Source organism: Arvicola amphibius, chromosome 9, assembly GCF_903992535.2.
Source record: "Arvicola amphibius chromosome 9, mArvAmp1.2, whole genome shotgun sequence".
Classification (NCBI taxonomy): domain Eukaryota; kingdom Metazoa; phylum Chordata; class Mammalia; order Rodentia; family Cricetidae; genus Arvicola; species Arvicola amphibius.
Genome location: NC_052055.2, coordinates 109719448 through 109732684, shown reverse-complemented (window position 1 = coordinate 109732684; position 13237 = coordinate 109719448). Strand labels below are relative to the sequence as shown.

At 42.7% G+C, this 13237-nt stretch overlaps 1 protein-coding gene across 1 annotated transcript in view; it reads right to left on the bottom strand.

Moving 5' to 3' along the window:
• The window catches only part of Tmem26 (transmembrane protein 26), a 43676-nt gene extending 30980 nt beyond the window's left edge, over positions 1 to 12696 (bottom strand). The window contains exon 1 of the mRNA XM_038343294.1: positions 12280 to 12696. Within this exon, the coding sequence (XP_038199222.1) occupies positions 12280 to 12470 (191 nt within the window). The 5' untranslated portion in view covers positions 12471 to 12696. The remainder of the gene's footprint in view (positions 1 to 12279) is intronic.
• Between the last annotated feature and the right edge of the window lie 541 nt (positions 12697 to 13237).

Sequence of the window (13237 nt, the reverse complement as noted above, 5' to 3'; positions counted from 1 at the left end):
TTTTAGTGAAGTGCCGTTTTAAGATAACCTAAGACCAATTCTGTTCTTAAACCACAATTCTCACAATTAAACATATTTAAAGATGCTTGCATGAGAGGAGGCTGTTAGCACGGCCGAGAACATCCCAACCGCTGGCTTCACATTTGACCTTTGCAAAGTGGAGAAGTTTGTGGGCCACCTGCCTATTTTTAGCTCTAAGATGAAGCCCACTCTGAGCCCTGCACGCTTCTGGGCTGTGTTATTCTTCTTACGAAACTTCTGCAGCCTTCTTCAGATGCTAGAGATGACGTACTGACTCCCTGTCTCAGACCTTCACACATGTGTCTGCCTCTCTTTCTTCAATGCAGCCTGACTATCTCCTTCTCCCTGGTTCTTGTCAACAATGTGGGGGCATAGGGACTCCCTTTAGAAATTTTTGACATGCCACTCAAGTCTCAAGCTTTCCTTTCATGCATTTTCTCCATATGCTTTCTAAATTTATAATTATATATGGGTGTTAGTGTGTTAGATATCATTGGGTTATGTATCTTCCCCCAAGTATCCTAAATTTTAGTGCACATGCAATTTTGACTATCTGCTCCTAATTAAACAACACCCTCTGCTCCTTCGGAGTGCCTGGCACAAGCACTTAGTGATTTGATAAGGACCCTGGCTTGATTAGAAATACCTTCTTGAAATAAACCATAAATTAATTTTATTAAATAAAACTAATATTTTTTTCTTCTGCTCTTAGGAGAAGTGCAGTGTCTCATCCTGAGAAGATAGCTATGTTGTATTAGTTTGAAGGACTGGAGTATTCTTTAAAATGTCTTTATAGCCGGGCGGTGGTGGCGCACGCCTTTAATCCCAGCACTCGGGAGGCAGAGGCAGGCGGATCTTTGTGAGTTCGAGACCAGCCTGGTCTACAAGAGCTAGCTCCAGGACAGGCTCTAAAGCTGCAGAGAAACCCTGTCTCGAAAAACCAAAAAAAAAAAAAATTAAAAATAAATAAATAAATAAATAAATAAATAAAATGTCTTTATAATTTATTTATTCTGTGTATGCTGCATACACGCATGGCACAACACATACCTGCAAGTCAGAGGACAAATTTATGGACTTAGTGGCTTCTGAGGATTGAACTCAGGTCCAAGGACTTGTCAGCAAGTATCCTTACCCATTAAGCCATCTTACTGTTCCGGATCTGTACTATTGATTTTGTATCATCAATACTATTCAGTTTTGGAACCAAAGAGAGTTTGCATTTTAAAATTAATAAATTGAATCTTCTCCCAGTTTTGGCTGTGTAATCAATCAAATCATATGGTCTTTCTTGGGAGCTTTGTTTTTTTTTTTTTTGTTGTTGTTGTTGTTTGTTTGGTTGGTTGGTTTTTTGTTTGTTTGTTTGTTTTGTTTTGTTTTTTTCTCAGCTTCAGGAATAATTAGGTTCCAAGCAACTTGCTTGATGACAAGCGCACAAGAGAACCTAGCCAGCTCAGAAATCAAATGAGTTTGATTTCTGGAAACTTCTTCATGAAAAGGTCACACATTATACTGCTGGACAATGACTACAACACATCCAAGTGGGCCATTTGTACAAAACTGACAATAGCCCATCACCAACGAGCTAGCTTCTTGGAGAAACTCAAAATACATTATAATCTCAATTATTGTCAGAGAATTAAAGTTGTCGGGTGCTGCTGCATTAACACCAAATTATTTTGCTCAGATGTGTTTTCTATCTTAACATTTCATTTAAGATTTTTTTTTCGTGCATACCAATTCTCTCCAAACAAATATGTCCTAGGCTTTTCCTATGTGTACTAACGTAATTATTTGCTGCTTAATAAATTAGATGGCTTGGTTTTATTTCCTGACAATATGAGCACCGATGTCTTTTTCAACACTACGCTGAGCTCCCTCACTTCCTGTTCCTATATTCTATCCTTCTCTATTCAAGTAGGATATCAGATGACTCGGGCTGACATTGAACTCTGGCTTCTTCTTCCTCCATCTTGCCTGTGTTGAGGTTGTTGGCAGGCACCACTACATCTAGCTTAGTGCCGAGTTCTTCAAAAGATGTCCTGGCTGATTTTTTTTTCCTTTCATTTTGTACTAAAACTAAAATGCTCTTTATCATACAAAGTAGTCATTTCAACAAATTATGGTGCTTTTCATAAAATGATTATGTCATGGCATTTAGCACTTTAGTGCTGGGGTGGATTTTATTTATTTCAATTCAGCATTAGTCTAGAATTAGGATTCAATTTTTCTCTTTCTAAAAAAATGACAATTATTGTTCTTACTGAAAATGTAACACCCATTCATTTTTTAGACATACAACATTATATACACACACACGGAGGGAAATTAGCTATAATATCACTTGTGACATTAGCATTCCTTTATTCTGGCTTTCCAATCATGTATACAAATGTGAACATAGGGTAATATTTAAATGAAGCAAAAAATAGCGTTCAAAAATTACTTCTACAGATTTAATTTCTATTTCACCTCATGGTATTTGACACGCTATAGAACAGATTGGAGTTGCAAGGATCACACACTCAAATTTCAAAATCTAATGTTAAGGCCCCTCAAATATGCTCAGTATGATTTCTAGAAATGCTGATTTTTGGAAATTGTTGTTCTTCTTTGGGGCTTGAGTTCTGATTTAAGGATTCCTTGGCACCTTCATCAGTAGGCTGCTTTCTCTCCGTGAATTTCAGACTATGTGACATCCGTGCTGGCTCCTCAACAGGGGATGTCTGTGAGTGTCAGGGGATTGATGGTTGTCAACACCTTGGTTCTTAACCTGTCCTTCGCCAGCATCTCATCAGTGAACCCAAGGCTTTTTCATGACTATAGCCTCTGAACTCCTGGGAAGTCAGGGTCTTGACACCAGCAGCCATTCTTTATTTCTTAAAGTAAAATACCCTCCGTCTCCAGCGCTACTCCCAATTGGTTTTGCAGGTGCCTTCCAAGGGCAAGGGAAGCTATTACTGAGTGCCCATAAGCTCATAAGAATCCCCAAAGAAGCCGGGCGGTGGTGGCGCACGCCTTTAATCCCAGCACTCGGGAGGCAGAGGCAGGCGGATCTTTGTGAGTTCGAGACCAGCCTGGTCTACAAGAGCTAGTTCCAGGACAGGCTCCAAAGCCACAGAGAAACCCTGTCTCGAAAAACAAAAAAAAACAAACAACAAAAAAAAAGAATCCCCAAAGAAACAGACTGGGCATATGTTAATGATTATCAATCAGACAATAGATTTGTTTTCATTTATCCTATGTAAGTCTGCTAGATAGACGCTGGCAAGAGAGGAAAGCAGAATTTTTGAAAGGATTTAGACTATACCTTGCAATAGAAAAGCCACTCATTGTACTTTAGATTCCTTGTAGGTTCTATTAAGAGAGACAATTTTGGAGGTGAATGTTAGAATTCTTAATTATTGATTTGTTAATAATTTTAAAAATAAAAACCATACTCCTGCCGGGCGGTGGTGGCGCACGCCTTTAATCCCAGCACTCGGGAGGCAGAGGCAGGCAGATCTCTGTGAGTTCGAGGCCAGCCTGGTCTACAAGAGCTAGTTCCAGGGCAGGCTCTAAAAAAGCTGCAGAGAAACCCTGTCTCGAAAAAACCAAAAAAAGAAAAAAAAAAAAAAAAACCATACTCCTGAAATTATGACGGAAGTGGGAAGGGAAAGTACTCTCCACACTGTACTCAATCTCAGAATCCCCAAGAGCGTGTTTGAAGCAAGGCCAGCTTTATTACAATCAGATAGCGGATAGCTGATAGTTGAACTTCTGGATCTTGCCTCACAACTAAATTCGTGTCAGGGGAAGAGTATGAATCGATTCGGGGATCCATGTATGATTCTTAGCGTAAAAAGTTTCTCACCATAGGAAATCATGACACCTTTTCACATGAACCGGTTCTGAGAAACAACCTTAAAGATTCCTGTCGTGACAGTTCCGCAGCCTGTGTCATGGCGTCTCAGGCAACGGCTGCCTGTGGCATTGTGTCTTGACCTTCCAGCCTTACTGCACCCGGGACATAATTAGTTGGATATCCTTTTATTTCCTCCACAGGTCACATGCAGCTGCACAGACCTTATATTCCATACAACATCTTGTATAAGGAATGTTTGCTTATTGAGAATAAATGTTTGTTTAATAATGCATAAGTGAGATTAAGTTAGTCATGATCATAGGGATTTTTGTGATGCCTGATAACATAAAATATGAGTGTTATTTATGTAATATTGTAATTTATTTCATTATGCATAAAGATAATGATATATGTTTATTCTTTTCTGTAGGCGAGGTTGAATCTTTACTTGGAGCTCCAACCTGAAGCTATGTAGAATTCGTTTCTTCTTCTTTTCTTTATAACCTATTTAGTTTTAACAAGAACATTTGTTTGCACATGAATGTGTGAGCCATGTGTTTAGCATGAACTTTCCTGCCTTATGGAAAACATCCTATACCCGATAGCAAGAGGAGACAATGAAATGGAAATCTTGGCTTGCTGTCACTATCTGTGACCTTTGGCAAATCATTGCTGTGCATGAGTATAGTCACACTAAGATGGCATTTAAAAAGGGAACTGAGTTTATGACGTCATTTGAGAATTAGAGAAGATAACGGCCCTGTGAAAACTTTGGTATGCCCTGAGTGTGCCGTGACTAGTGACTGTTATCATTTCCATTATCACCCCATAAGTGTCATCTTCACCATCCTCATCACTATTACCAGAGACTGCCCAGGAATAACACAACCAAGTCATCAGTTGGCTAATTTAGGTAAACCAAAATATTATATAAGACAAGAACCATATCTAAGAAAGTAGAAAGCAGAGGGATTCATAAAAATAGAAAGCAAGTGAAAGGAGGGATTTCATTCTCCTAAGAATGACTAATCTTTACTCTAATACATGCATAAGTTAAGTCAATTATATATTGTCTACCTGTATCAGGCCCAACATATAAACCACAATTAAAATATAATTCTCTAATATATACATATATATATACCTATATGTGTACTACATGTATATATGTGTGTGTGTGTTTATATACATCTATGCAACACAGATGCATAATGCATATGTATATGGAGATACACACATGCACATATATGTGGGTAACAAGCTTACATTCAGAAAAGAGGAACCAGGTGAATACCCACCCTGCCACTTTGCATGAGCAATTTCCTGTGTCTTAAATATCATTTCTATGTGACCTTTAAACAAGAACTTCTTATGGTACATAAATTATGATTTTTAAAAGAAAAAAACACTGCTTTTCCCTAACCACATAGTTGATATACTTGGGGCTGCAGTCTCCTGACACTAATCCTTCAGAAGAATTTATAAAGCAATATGGGGCCCCCACACAAGGAACTCAGCCTCAATGTGAATGAGACTTCTCTACTGCTAGAGAAAAATCCAGCATTCCACATTTGTCCCAATGCTGCATACGTAATAACCTCCCTGCTCTGAGGAGAAACATAGGAAATATAGAAGCAGGAATATGTCTGTGCTGATGTATTTGAGCTACCCACATTGATTCTTTTTCTCTGTTTTGCTCTAAGAAAAATGAATCAAAAGATGTCAGTCACCTTGATTTCAGTTCTAAAAGTTATCCATTGTGTGTTTTCATGGACTAAGTTTGGACAACAGCCAGGACTTCAATTTTCTTGATATTCTACTCTAACTAAAGTGTCATTATTACATTTGTCCCCAGTCCATCATGAAAGAAAAGGAGAGACCCCTGGCTTTACCTTCACAGTCCATCACAGAGATGCTCTAAGAGAAGACCAGGACTGAGCCTCGGCCTGAACGACACAAACCAAAGCAATTCGAGGGGAGGTATGCAGTGTGTGATTCCAAACTCACTATCACCTAATTCATCTTTCTCTACTGAGCTGGAGGCTAAGGCTACAGCACACAAACCCCGGCAAGCCTACCAGAAGAGAGAGAAAATGGAGAAGATAATGTCATAAGATCTGGGATATACGTTGACTCACTGCAGACGGGGACGGAAAACCTGATTCATGGTGGAAATTTTACTGAAAGAGCTAAAATTCCAGAGAACTTTCAGGAGATGTGACTAGCAAGTGAGGCTGAGGTTAGGCAGAGCACAGTCTACCTTCTGAGAGAACGTCCATGGCCTGACTTGGCCATGTGGAAGTCACTGGGGCTCCCTTCAAAAGTTTCTGTTTTCATCCTCTCTGGGGCCCCAAAGATTAATGAGATTGAAAATGAACAATGTTATCTGATTTGAGTTAAGGAGTTAGGATTTCTATTGCTGTGAAGAGACACCATGACCATGACAATTCTTTTTTAAAAAAAAAAAATGTTTAATTCGGGTGGCTCACTACATTTTCAGAGGTTCAGCCCATTATCATCATGATGGGGAGCACAGCGCGTGCAGGCAGACATGGTGCTGGAGCAGTGACTGAGAATCCTGCATCTTGCAGGCAGTTGGAAGTTAACAGAGACACTGGGCGGTATCCTGAGCATAGAAAACCTCAAAGCCCTCCCCCACGGTGACACACCCACTCCAACAAAGCCACACTTCCTAATAGTGGTACTCCATAAGGGATTATGAGGGCCAATTATTTTCAACCTACCACGGAACCCATGCCTGAGAAAACCAAATACAAACATTTTACTAAAGTAGCATAACAAGAAAATGACTTACATTTGGGAGATGTGTTATTAGTATCTCAAGGCACATAAATATTCTCTTTTGATTATTTCTTCTCCCTGTATGATTCTAATATGTCAGCTTCTCTTGATGCTTTGAATAAGAAACATCTCTCATAGCCTGAGGCATTGACTACTTGGCCCCCAGTCTTCAATGTAGCTGTTTGGAGATGTTTAAGAGGTATGGCCCTGTTGAGGGAAGTATGTCACTGAGGGTAGACTTTGAGATTTAAAGCCTTGCACCATTTCCCATTTGCTTCCCCCGATTTGCCTTTGTGATTCACGATGTGAGTTCTCTGCCTCCTGCTCCTGCCAGCATGCCCCTGGTCTCCTGCCATGCTCCCCACCACTGGAGACTGACCATCTGGGGTCAGAAGACAAAGCAGAGTCTTCTGCAAGTTGCCTTGGCCGTGGTGTTTCTTTAAAGCAACAGAAAAGTAATGACTATAGATCATTTCACTTTGAAAACCTCTGCCCAGTCCAACTACCCCTCCGGCTACCGAGCAGAACCCACCTGTTTCTCACCCTGCCGTCCGCACCACCCAGGGGCCCCTTATTTATAACAAGCATTTGTTCATTTGATATGTTCGTTCATCAGTTTACTAATTTATGTGCTTCTTTAGTGATTTTTTTTCTCATCTCCTTCATTAAAATCAGCATGAAGTGACTGGGGGAAGGAAATTTCTTCCGTTTCTGCATATCCACTACATCGAATGAGTGTTGGCTGTGTGTCTTGTGCTTGAATGAAGGGTGAGGCTCCAGGATCCCTGCTCTGCCAGCCGGGAGTGTCTTTCCTCCCAGCTGGATTTTGAATCCCTCCTTCCAGATGCAGGTCTCACCCTTTTATCCTGTTGCTGCCCAGATGCTGCAAAGTTCTCTGCCCTGCCTGCTGGTGCTCACCCCCCTGACTCCTCTGGGATGTTGAAGAGCACAGCAGGCAAGGATGAGAGCTGGCAGTCTTCCTGACTCCCTCCCTCGTCCTTTCCAACTCTGTAAGCTTCCGGGAAAAGATTTAGCAGCTCTGTGCCTCAGTTTCCCGTATGAAAATGGGGGAAATAGGGGAATAAAAACGTAGTGGTTGTTGAACTAGATGGGACCACGTGTGTAGAATCCGGCAGACCTTGAAACTCGATAGACGCTAAGGATTCGCAATGATTTTCATTCCACACATTACAGCCCTTGATCAAAATGCTATATTTTTATTTAAAGATTTCAGATTTATTTTTTTTCTTTGTTTCCTGTTACTTTTGTCAGGCCATAATACCTTGCATAATATTGTTGTTACTTCCCACACAAATAACTGTCAATTTGGTTAGGTAGCATATGTCTACAACCACAGCCCTCAGGAGGAAGAAAGAATGCCACAGGTTGAAGGCCACCAGGACTGCAGAGGACTGTCTAGAAAACAAAACAAAAACAAAACACAGCAAAGGAAAAAGAAAGGATGGATGGCGAACGTCATTACCCACTAACTCAAAGGGTCACAAATCATTCGCATTATTAATATTCTGATGAAGAAAGATCTGTATTTAAAAGTCTGTACTTTTGCCAGTAATTTCACCTTAGAATTTTTCTTTTTTATTCTCAGTTACTACCTCCTTCCAAGCACACAAGCCCCAAATTTGTCACAAACTTGGGTAAATTTCCTATCCCCTGAGGAGTATTTTATCACTATTGGCTGGGAAGCAATTGGAATATTGTCTTGTGTTTGATTTTACCTAAACGATAATTCACAGATCCATTGGCTCTTTGCCCAGACAATTGAAAATAAAAAAAAAAAATCAAGAAACAAATTAAACTAAGTGATGCTGATTTCCATCTTGGAGAAAGACAGATGAAGATTCAGGTAGTGTGAACACTAGGGGAATGAAAAGCAAGCCCCCCCCCCCCCCGCATTCCTTCTAGGTGTGTCACTGGGGGGTCCGCCCTCTGCATTCTATAGGATTCCAGCATTAACTGTTCCAGCTGGCAAGTTAGTCGGGATGCTGTAATGCTCCTTGTCCCTGTGCAGCTGAGCTCAGCATCTAGTTCCACTTTTCCCTTCCAAAGGGCTGGGAAGATGTCCTTGGAGACATGTGCATGCTTGCTGCATGGAGAAATCGAATCCCCACTGTCCTTTATAGCACGGGGATTGGTGCCATCCCTCATTCAGTTTTTCAGGGTCCAGGTTTAAATTCTAACAAAATGAATAATATTCAAACTAGCCTGAAAGAGTCAAAAGGAAGTTCATGGGTGCACTAGTCATTTCAAAAGGATTTTTTCTACTCCCGGTGTATGCGTGCTTATGTCTACCTGCAGGATGGAGCTGTTCGTGTCTCCCTCCAGTCTGTCATAGCCATTGTTAGGACGCTACTGGAATCAACTGATTTTTCAGTATGGGAGAAGGGTTAGCGTTGTGATGGCCTCCTCCTCCCTAGCACTATTGGCTAAGAAGCGACTGAAACACTGTCCTGTGTGCTTCGACTTTACCTAAATGACAACCCATACATCAGTTGGATTGTTTCCCAGAAAACTGAAATAATAAAAATCAAGGAACCACTGAGTTAAATGATACTTCTCTTCTCTTCTCCCCCCCCCCTTCCTTGTCTTTCTTCTCTTCTGCAATTGTTCTCATTCAGCTACTTCTTTTTCTTCTTCTTTTCTGACGGGTGTAACAAGTATTTCCAATTGGAAAATGTATAACTCTCCTCCAAGTCCATCCTTGTAACAAACGAGCCATAGCAAAGAAGTCTCTAAGTGCCCTGTCCTGATGATACACAGTGGAGCATCTCTACTCCAGTGCTTAAACTCTGTCTCGCCCTTTTCAATAGCATCAGTATGAATAAACCATAATTTTCTCACTATAATTTTCTCAACATAATTTTCCACCAATATGTGGGGGAGTTAATGTTTTGGCTTGTTTCTTTACATATAGAGTCTTTGGGAAGATTGCAAAATAGAAAGAAGGCCCATGGTTCAAAAAATTACCTGCCTGCGTATCTATCTCAGTTCATGTGAATCTACACATACAACTATATAAAATTACATTTTCCCATATAGATAATACGTGTTATATTTCACTGTATATAGTTAGCATAGATATTACTGTGTAGTGTTTGTTCTTTTCTCTCTTTGATTCTATCAGCTAGTAATTTGGGATAGAAAATGGTTCATAATACATCCAAACAGAAAATGCTTATTCCGTGTTTTTCTCAGAAGACAGCAACCAAGAATGAAATAGGCCCCAAATCAAAGCCTTTCCCATTGCCATCATGTTATTTTAAGGATAATTTCATTTATGGCTTTTTTTTTTTGAAGCCCATTGTTTGTGGTTTTTATCTACAGTGCAAACGACCATCTTCGCAGGCTGGCTTACAGCGTGCCTTCTGTAGCATCGAAGCCTGGGGATTGGGTAGAACTAGAGTGAGCAGGCTATTCGCACCACTTCACGTACGCCCATTTGCTCATGAACTTTTGTAGTGAGCCAAATGTATCAACTTTCCTGCCTGCATACTTTCAAATATTGGTTGGACTATCAAGCCAGCAAACTTTCTCTTGAATCAGTGATGTAATACAGAACACACAGCAGAGGTCTATAGTTTGAAAGAGAAGGATTCCCCCCCCCCCCCAGTTTTGCACTCTGAACCAATGGTTTAGTAAATAGTCCCTCTGCTAAATTCTTTGACTCACACAAGAATAAAATGTGTCCAGCTGATATTTTGGCATAGAATATTTTAATACGAAAGAAATGAAAAAAAATCAGGGTATAAAAAGAGGCTCTTACGATTCATTAACTCTCAACATATATAAGTTCACATAATCCTCCAACAACCTGTGAAATACATGTTTGCAGATCTGCCCCTGAAGCTTGGAGACACTAGGTAAATCCACTGAGGTTTATGCAAGGAAGAAGGAACACCCACAATCTATCTTATTTTTAAGCCCAATTCTGCAGCCCACAGCTTAAACACCAACATGACTCCAGCTACCCATTTATCTGACTCACTGACCCACGTGCATGTTGCCCAGATTATTTTCCCCTTCCTTGCTGGAAGTGCCATGACAGCCTGAGTCCACGAAACACACAGAAGGCTATGATGTGTATTCCACCACTTCTGGTGTTACCACAGGAGCTGAACGCCTCTGGCCTACTCTTGGGGAGAAAGGGGTTACTTCAGGTTTCGCTGAGTTGACTCCTTCCTGAGATCTACATTTGTCCCAGAAACGCTCGTGGTTGGTAGTCGTGTCCGGACTACTTCACACTGGACAGTTTTTGGCCTCAGACTTCCTCCTGCGATGCAAGATATGTCTACTCTAGTGTATTAGGACTAAGGGGTAAAAAAGACAAAACACTCCAAATGTTTCTATTATAGAACGCGTAGGTGAACGTAACATCTCTCCCCCTTGGTTTCTCCCCTTTATAAGTCTTAGAAAGTACCACAAAAGCCTCATGCTTCATAAATTGTTTGTGGTAAGGGGGATGGCAAGTATCATGCTTACCTTGGCTTTGCCAGCTACCCTGAGCCCTCCAAAGACTTGAGCATTGATAATTCTAGATATTTCTCAAAAGCAGAGGTCTAAAGTCATGTTCACCTCATCTTCAAAGGTATCCCATCTTCTTCCACAGTGACTATGAAACATACAACCTTTCCGTACTCTGTACTCTGTTGCTGAGGGGCTTTTGTCTCTGAACGTGATAGCTAATACAACAGCAAAGTGCATGCAGTTAATAAATAAACTAATACCAACCACCGTCGTCTTCCTCGAGGAAAAAGGCCTAAGTTGGAGAAGTTTGGGATGGAATTGCCCTGGAAGGTAACTATGGGTGGCTGGGGTGCTCTCTGCAAGTAGTTGGGCAATCTTTGTGAAAACCTTTTTCATTTGCATTCAGTCTACAGGAGGAAATGCAGCCACCAGCGGAGGGAACCCTGAGTTCCCATGCTGTGTGGTTAAGACTAAATCATTGCTAGTCCCTCTTCCAGTATCCCTAGCACAAACCATACCTAATGAGGTAGGCTGCCAAGTTTCAAAGCCACCAAACGCAGACACCTGAAAGTGGTTTCACACTGGAGAGCCAGGGACGTTTGGGGTTGGAAGGAATTGGAAGTGGCTAAAACCACAGTCGCACCGAGGGCTGGCAAGAAGGGAAGAGGGCTAAAAACCAAAGGTGGGTGCAGGGGAGCCACTTTACAGTGTACGCTCCGGAGCGCTGAGCTCTGCCAGGATCACGATGCCCGGCAAGGCATCCCGACTCTTGCACACTCTGGCACATACATCCTGGACTGGTCCGGAGTCAGTCTCACACTCGAACTTACAAAGCAGTGCATCCAGTGATCAGCTCTACTCCTCTAGTGAAGGCTATCAGCAGGATCAGCCAAGTACATAGGTCCAGACTCCAGCCTTTCCAGCGCTACGCTGGGATCCAAGATACAACTGGCTTGCCCAAAAGATGTAACCGCATCCCACGTGCCTGCGAGCTCAGCGGAGAACCAAACCGGCCCGAATGCCAGCGAGGAAACCACACACTGCAGTGACAAGGGCTTTGGTGCCACCTGCTAGAACCATAATGAACAATGCCCGGGACCCTCTGCCTCCTCACTTTCCAGGACACTCACCATTTGTAGCCTCTGCCGCGCTTGAACTTGAGGGTGAGCACTGTCTCCAGGACCAGCAAGAGGTTGAGCAGGGCCAGCAGCCAGTAACGGTGCTCTTTCTTCACCCAGGTCACTCGCCAGACAGCGACCAGAGAGTGCAGCACGAACAGCAGCCTGGTGACCAGCGCCTTGAGCAAAACCAACCCCACCATCCTGCCGGTGCGTTCTGCCAAGCCGGCGCCTGCGCCCTGTCGACCCTTTGGGCAGCACCCTGTGTGCACCCCTGATCAGGAGCGGGACAGTAGCTGGACAGCACCGGGACTGCGACTACAGGCTGAGTTCTTCCTCACACTCCCGCGCAGGACTCCGGTAGGACAGGAGAGCGCTGCTCGCCCCGCCCCTCCAACTTCCAGAGAACTCTTTCAAAGACAGAGTCCAAAGCCAGCTTCTCCTTGCTGCTGGGCTCTGCAAGGCATCGGGAGGCTGCACCACCCAGGCTCCCCCGGGTGTTTTCCTGCAGCGCTGCCCATTCTCCTGCGGATGTTGGGGGCCAGCCTCCATCACTGCCCTCTTCCCCACCCCCAGGACACCAGGGAATTGGCAGGAATGCCCTCCACCGCACTCTGAGCAAATGAAAGTGAGCTGTCAAGGTGCTTCAGGGCTGAAAGGGGAAAGGGCAAGCCCACATTTCCCCTTCGCTTTCCTACCCAAGTTTTCTCTAGGTCGTTCCCACATCAGAAAAGTTCAGCTGGCCCTCGTGGTGACTCGCGAAACTGGGACTCAAGAGAACCAAAGAATCTGCTGTCCAAGCAATTTTAGAACTGAAGTTTTTGTCCAGTTTGAAGAAATGAAACTTCCAGGGAACAGAGGCAATCAGGCAGGCTGGCTTGTCCCAGCCTCTCATTCAGTGAAATGTGCAGCCTGGGCATACTTAGCCAAGGCTCTAGTACTCCAGGAGGTGGAGGCAGGGGGATTGCTG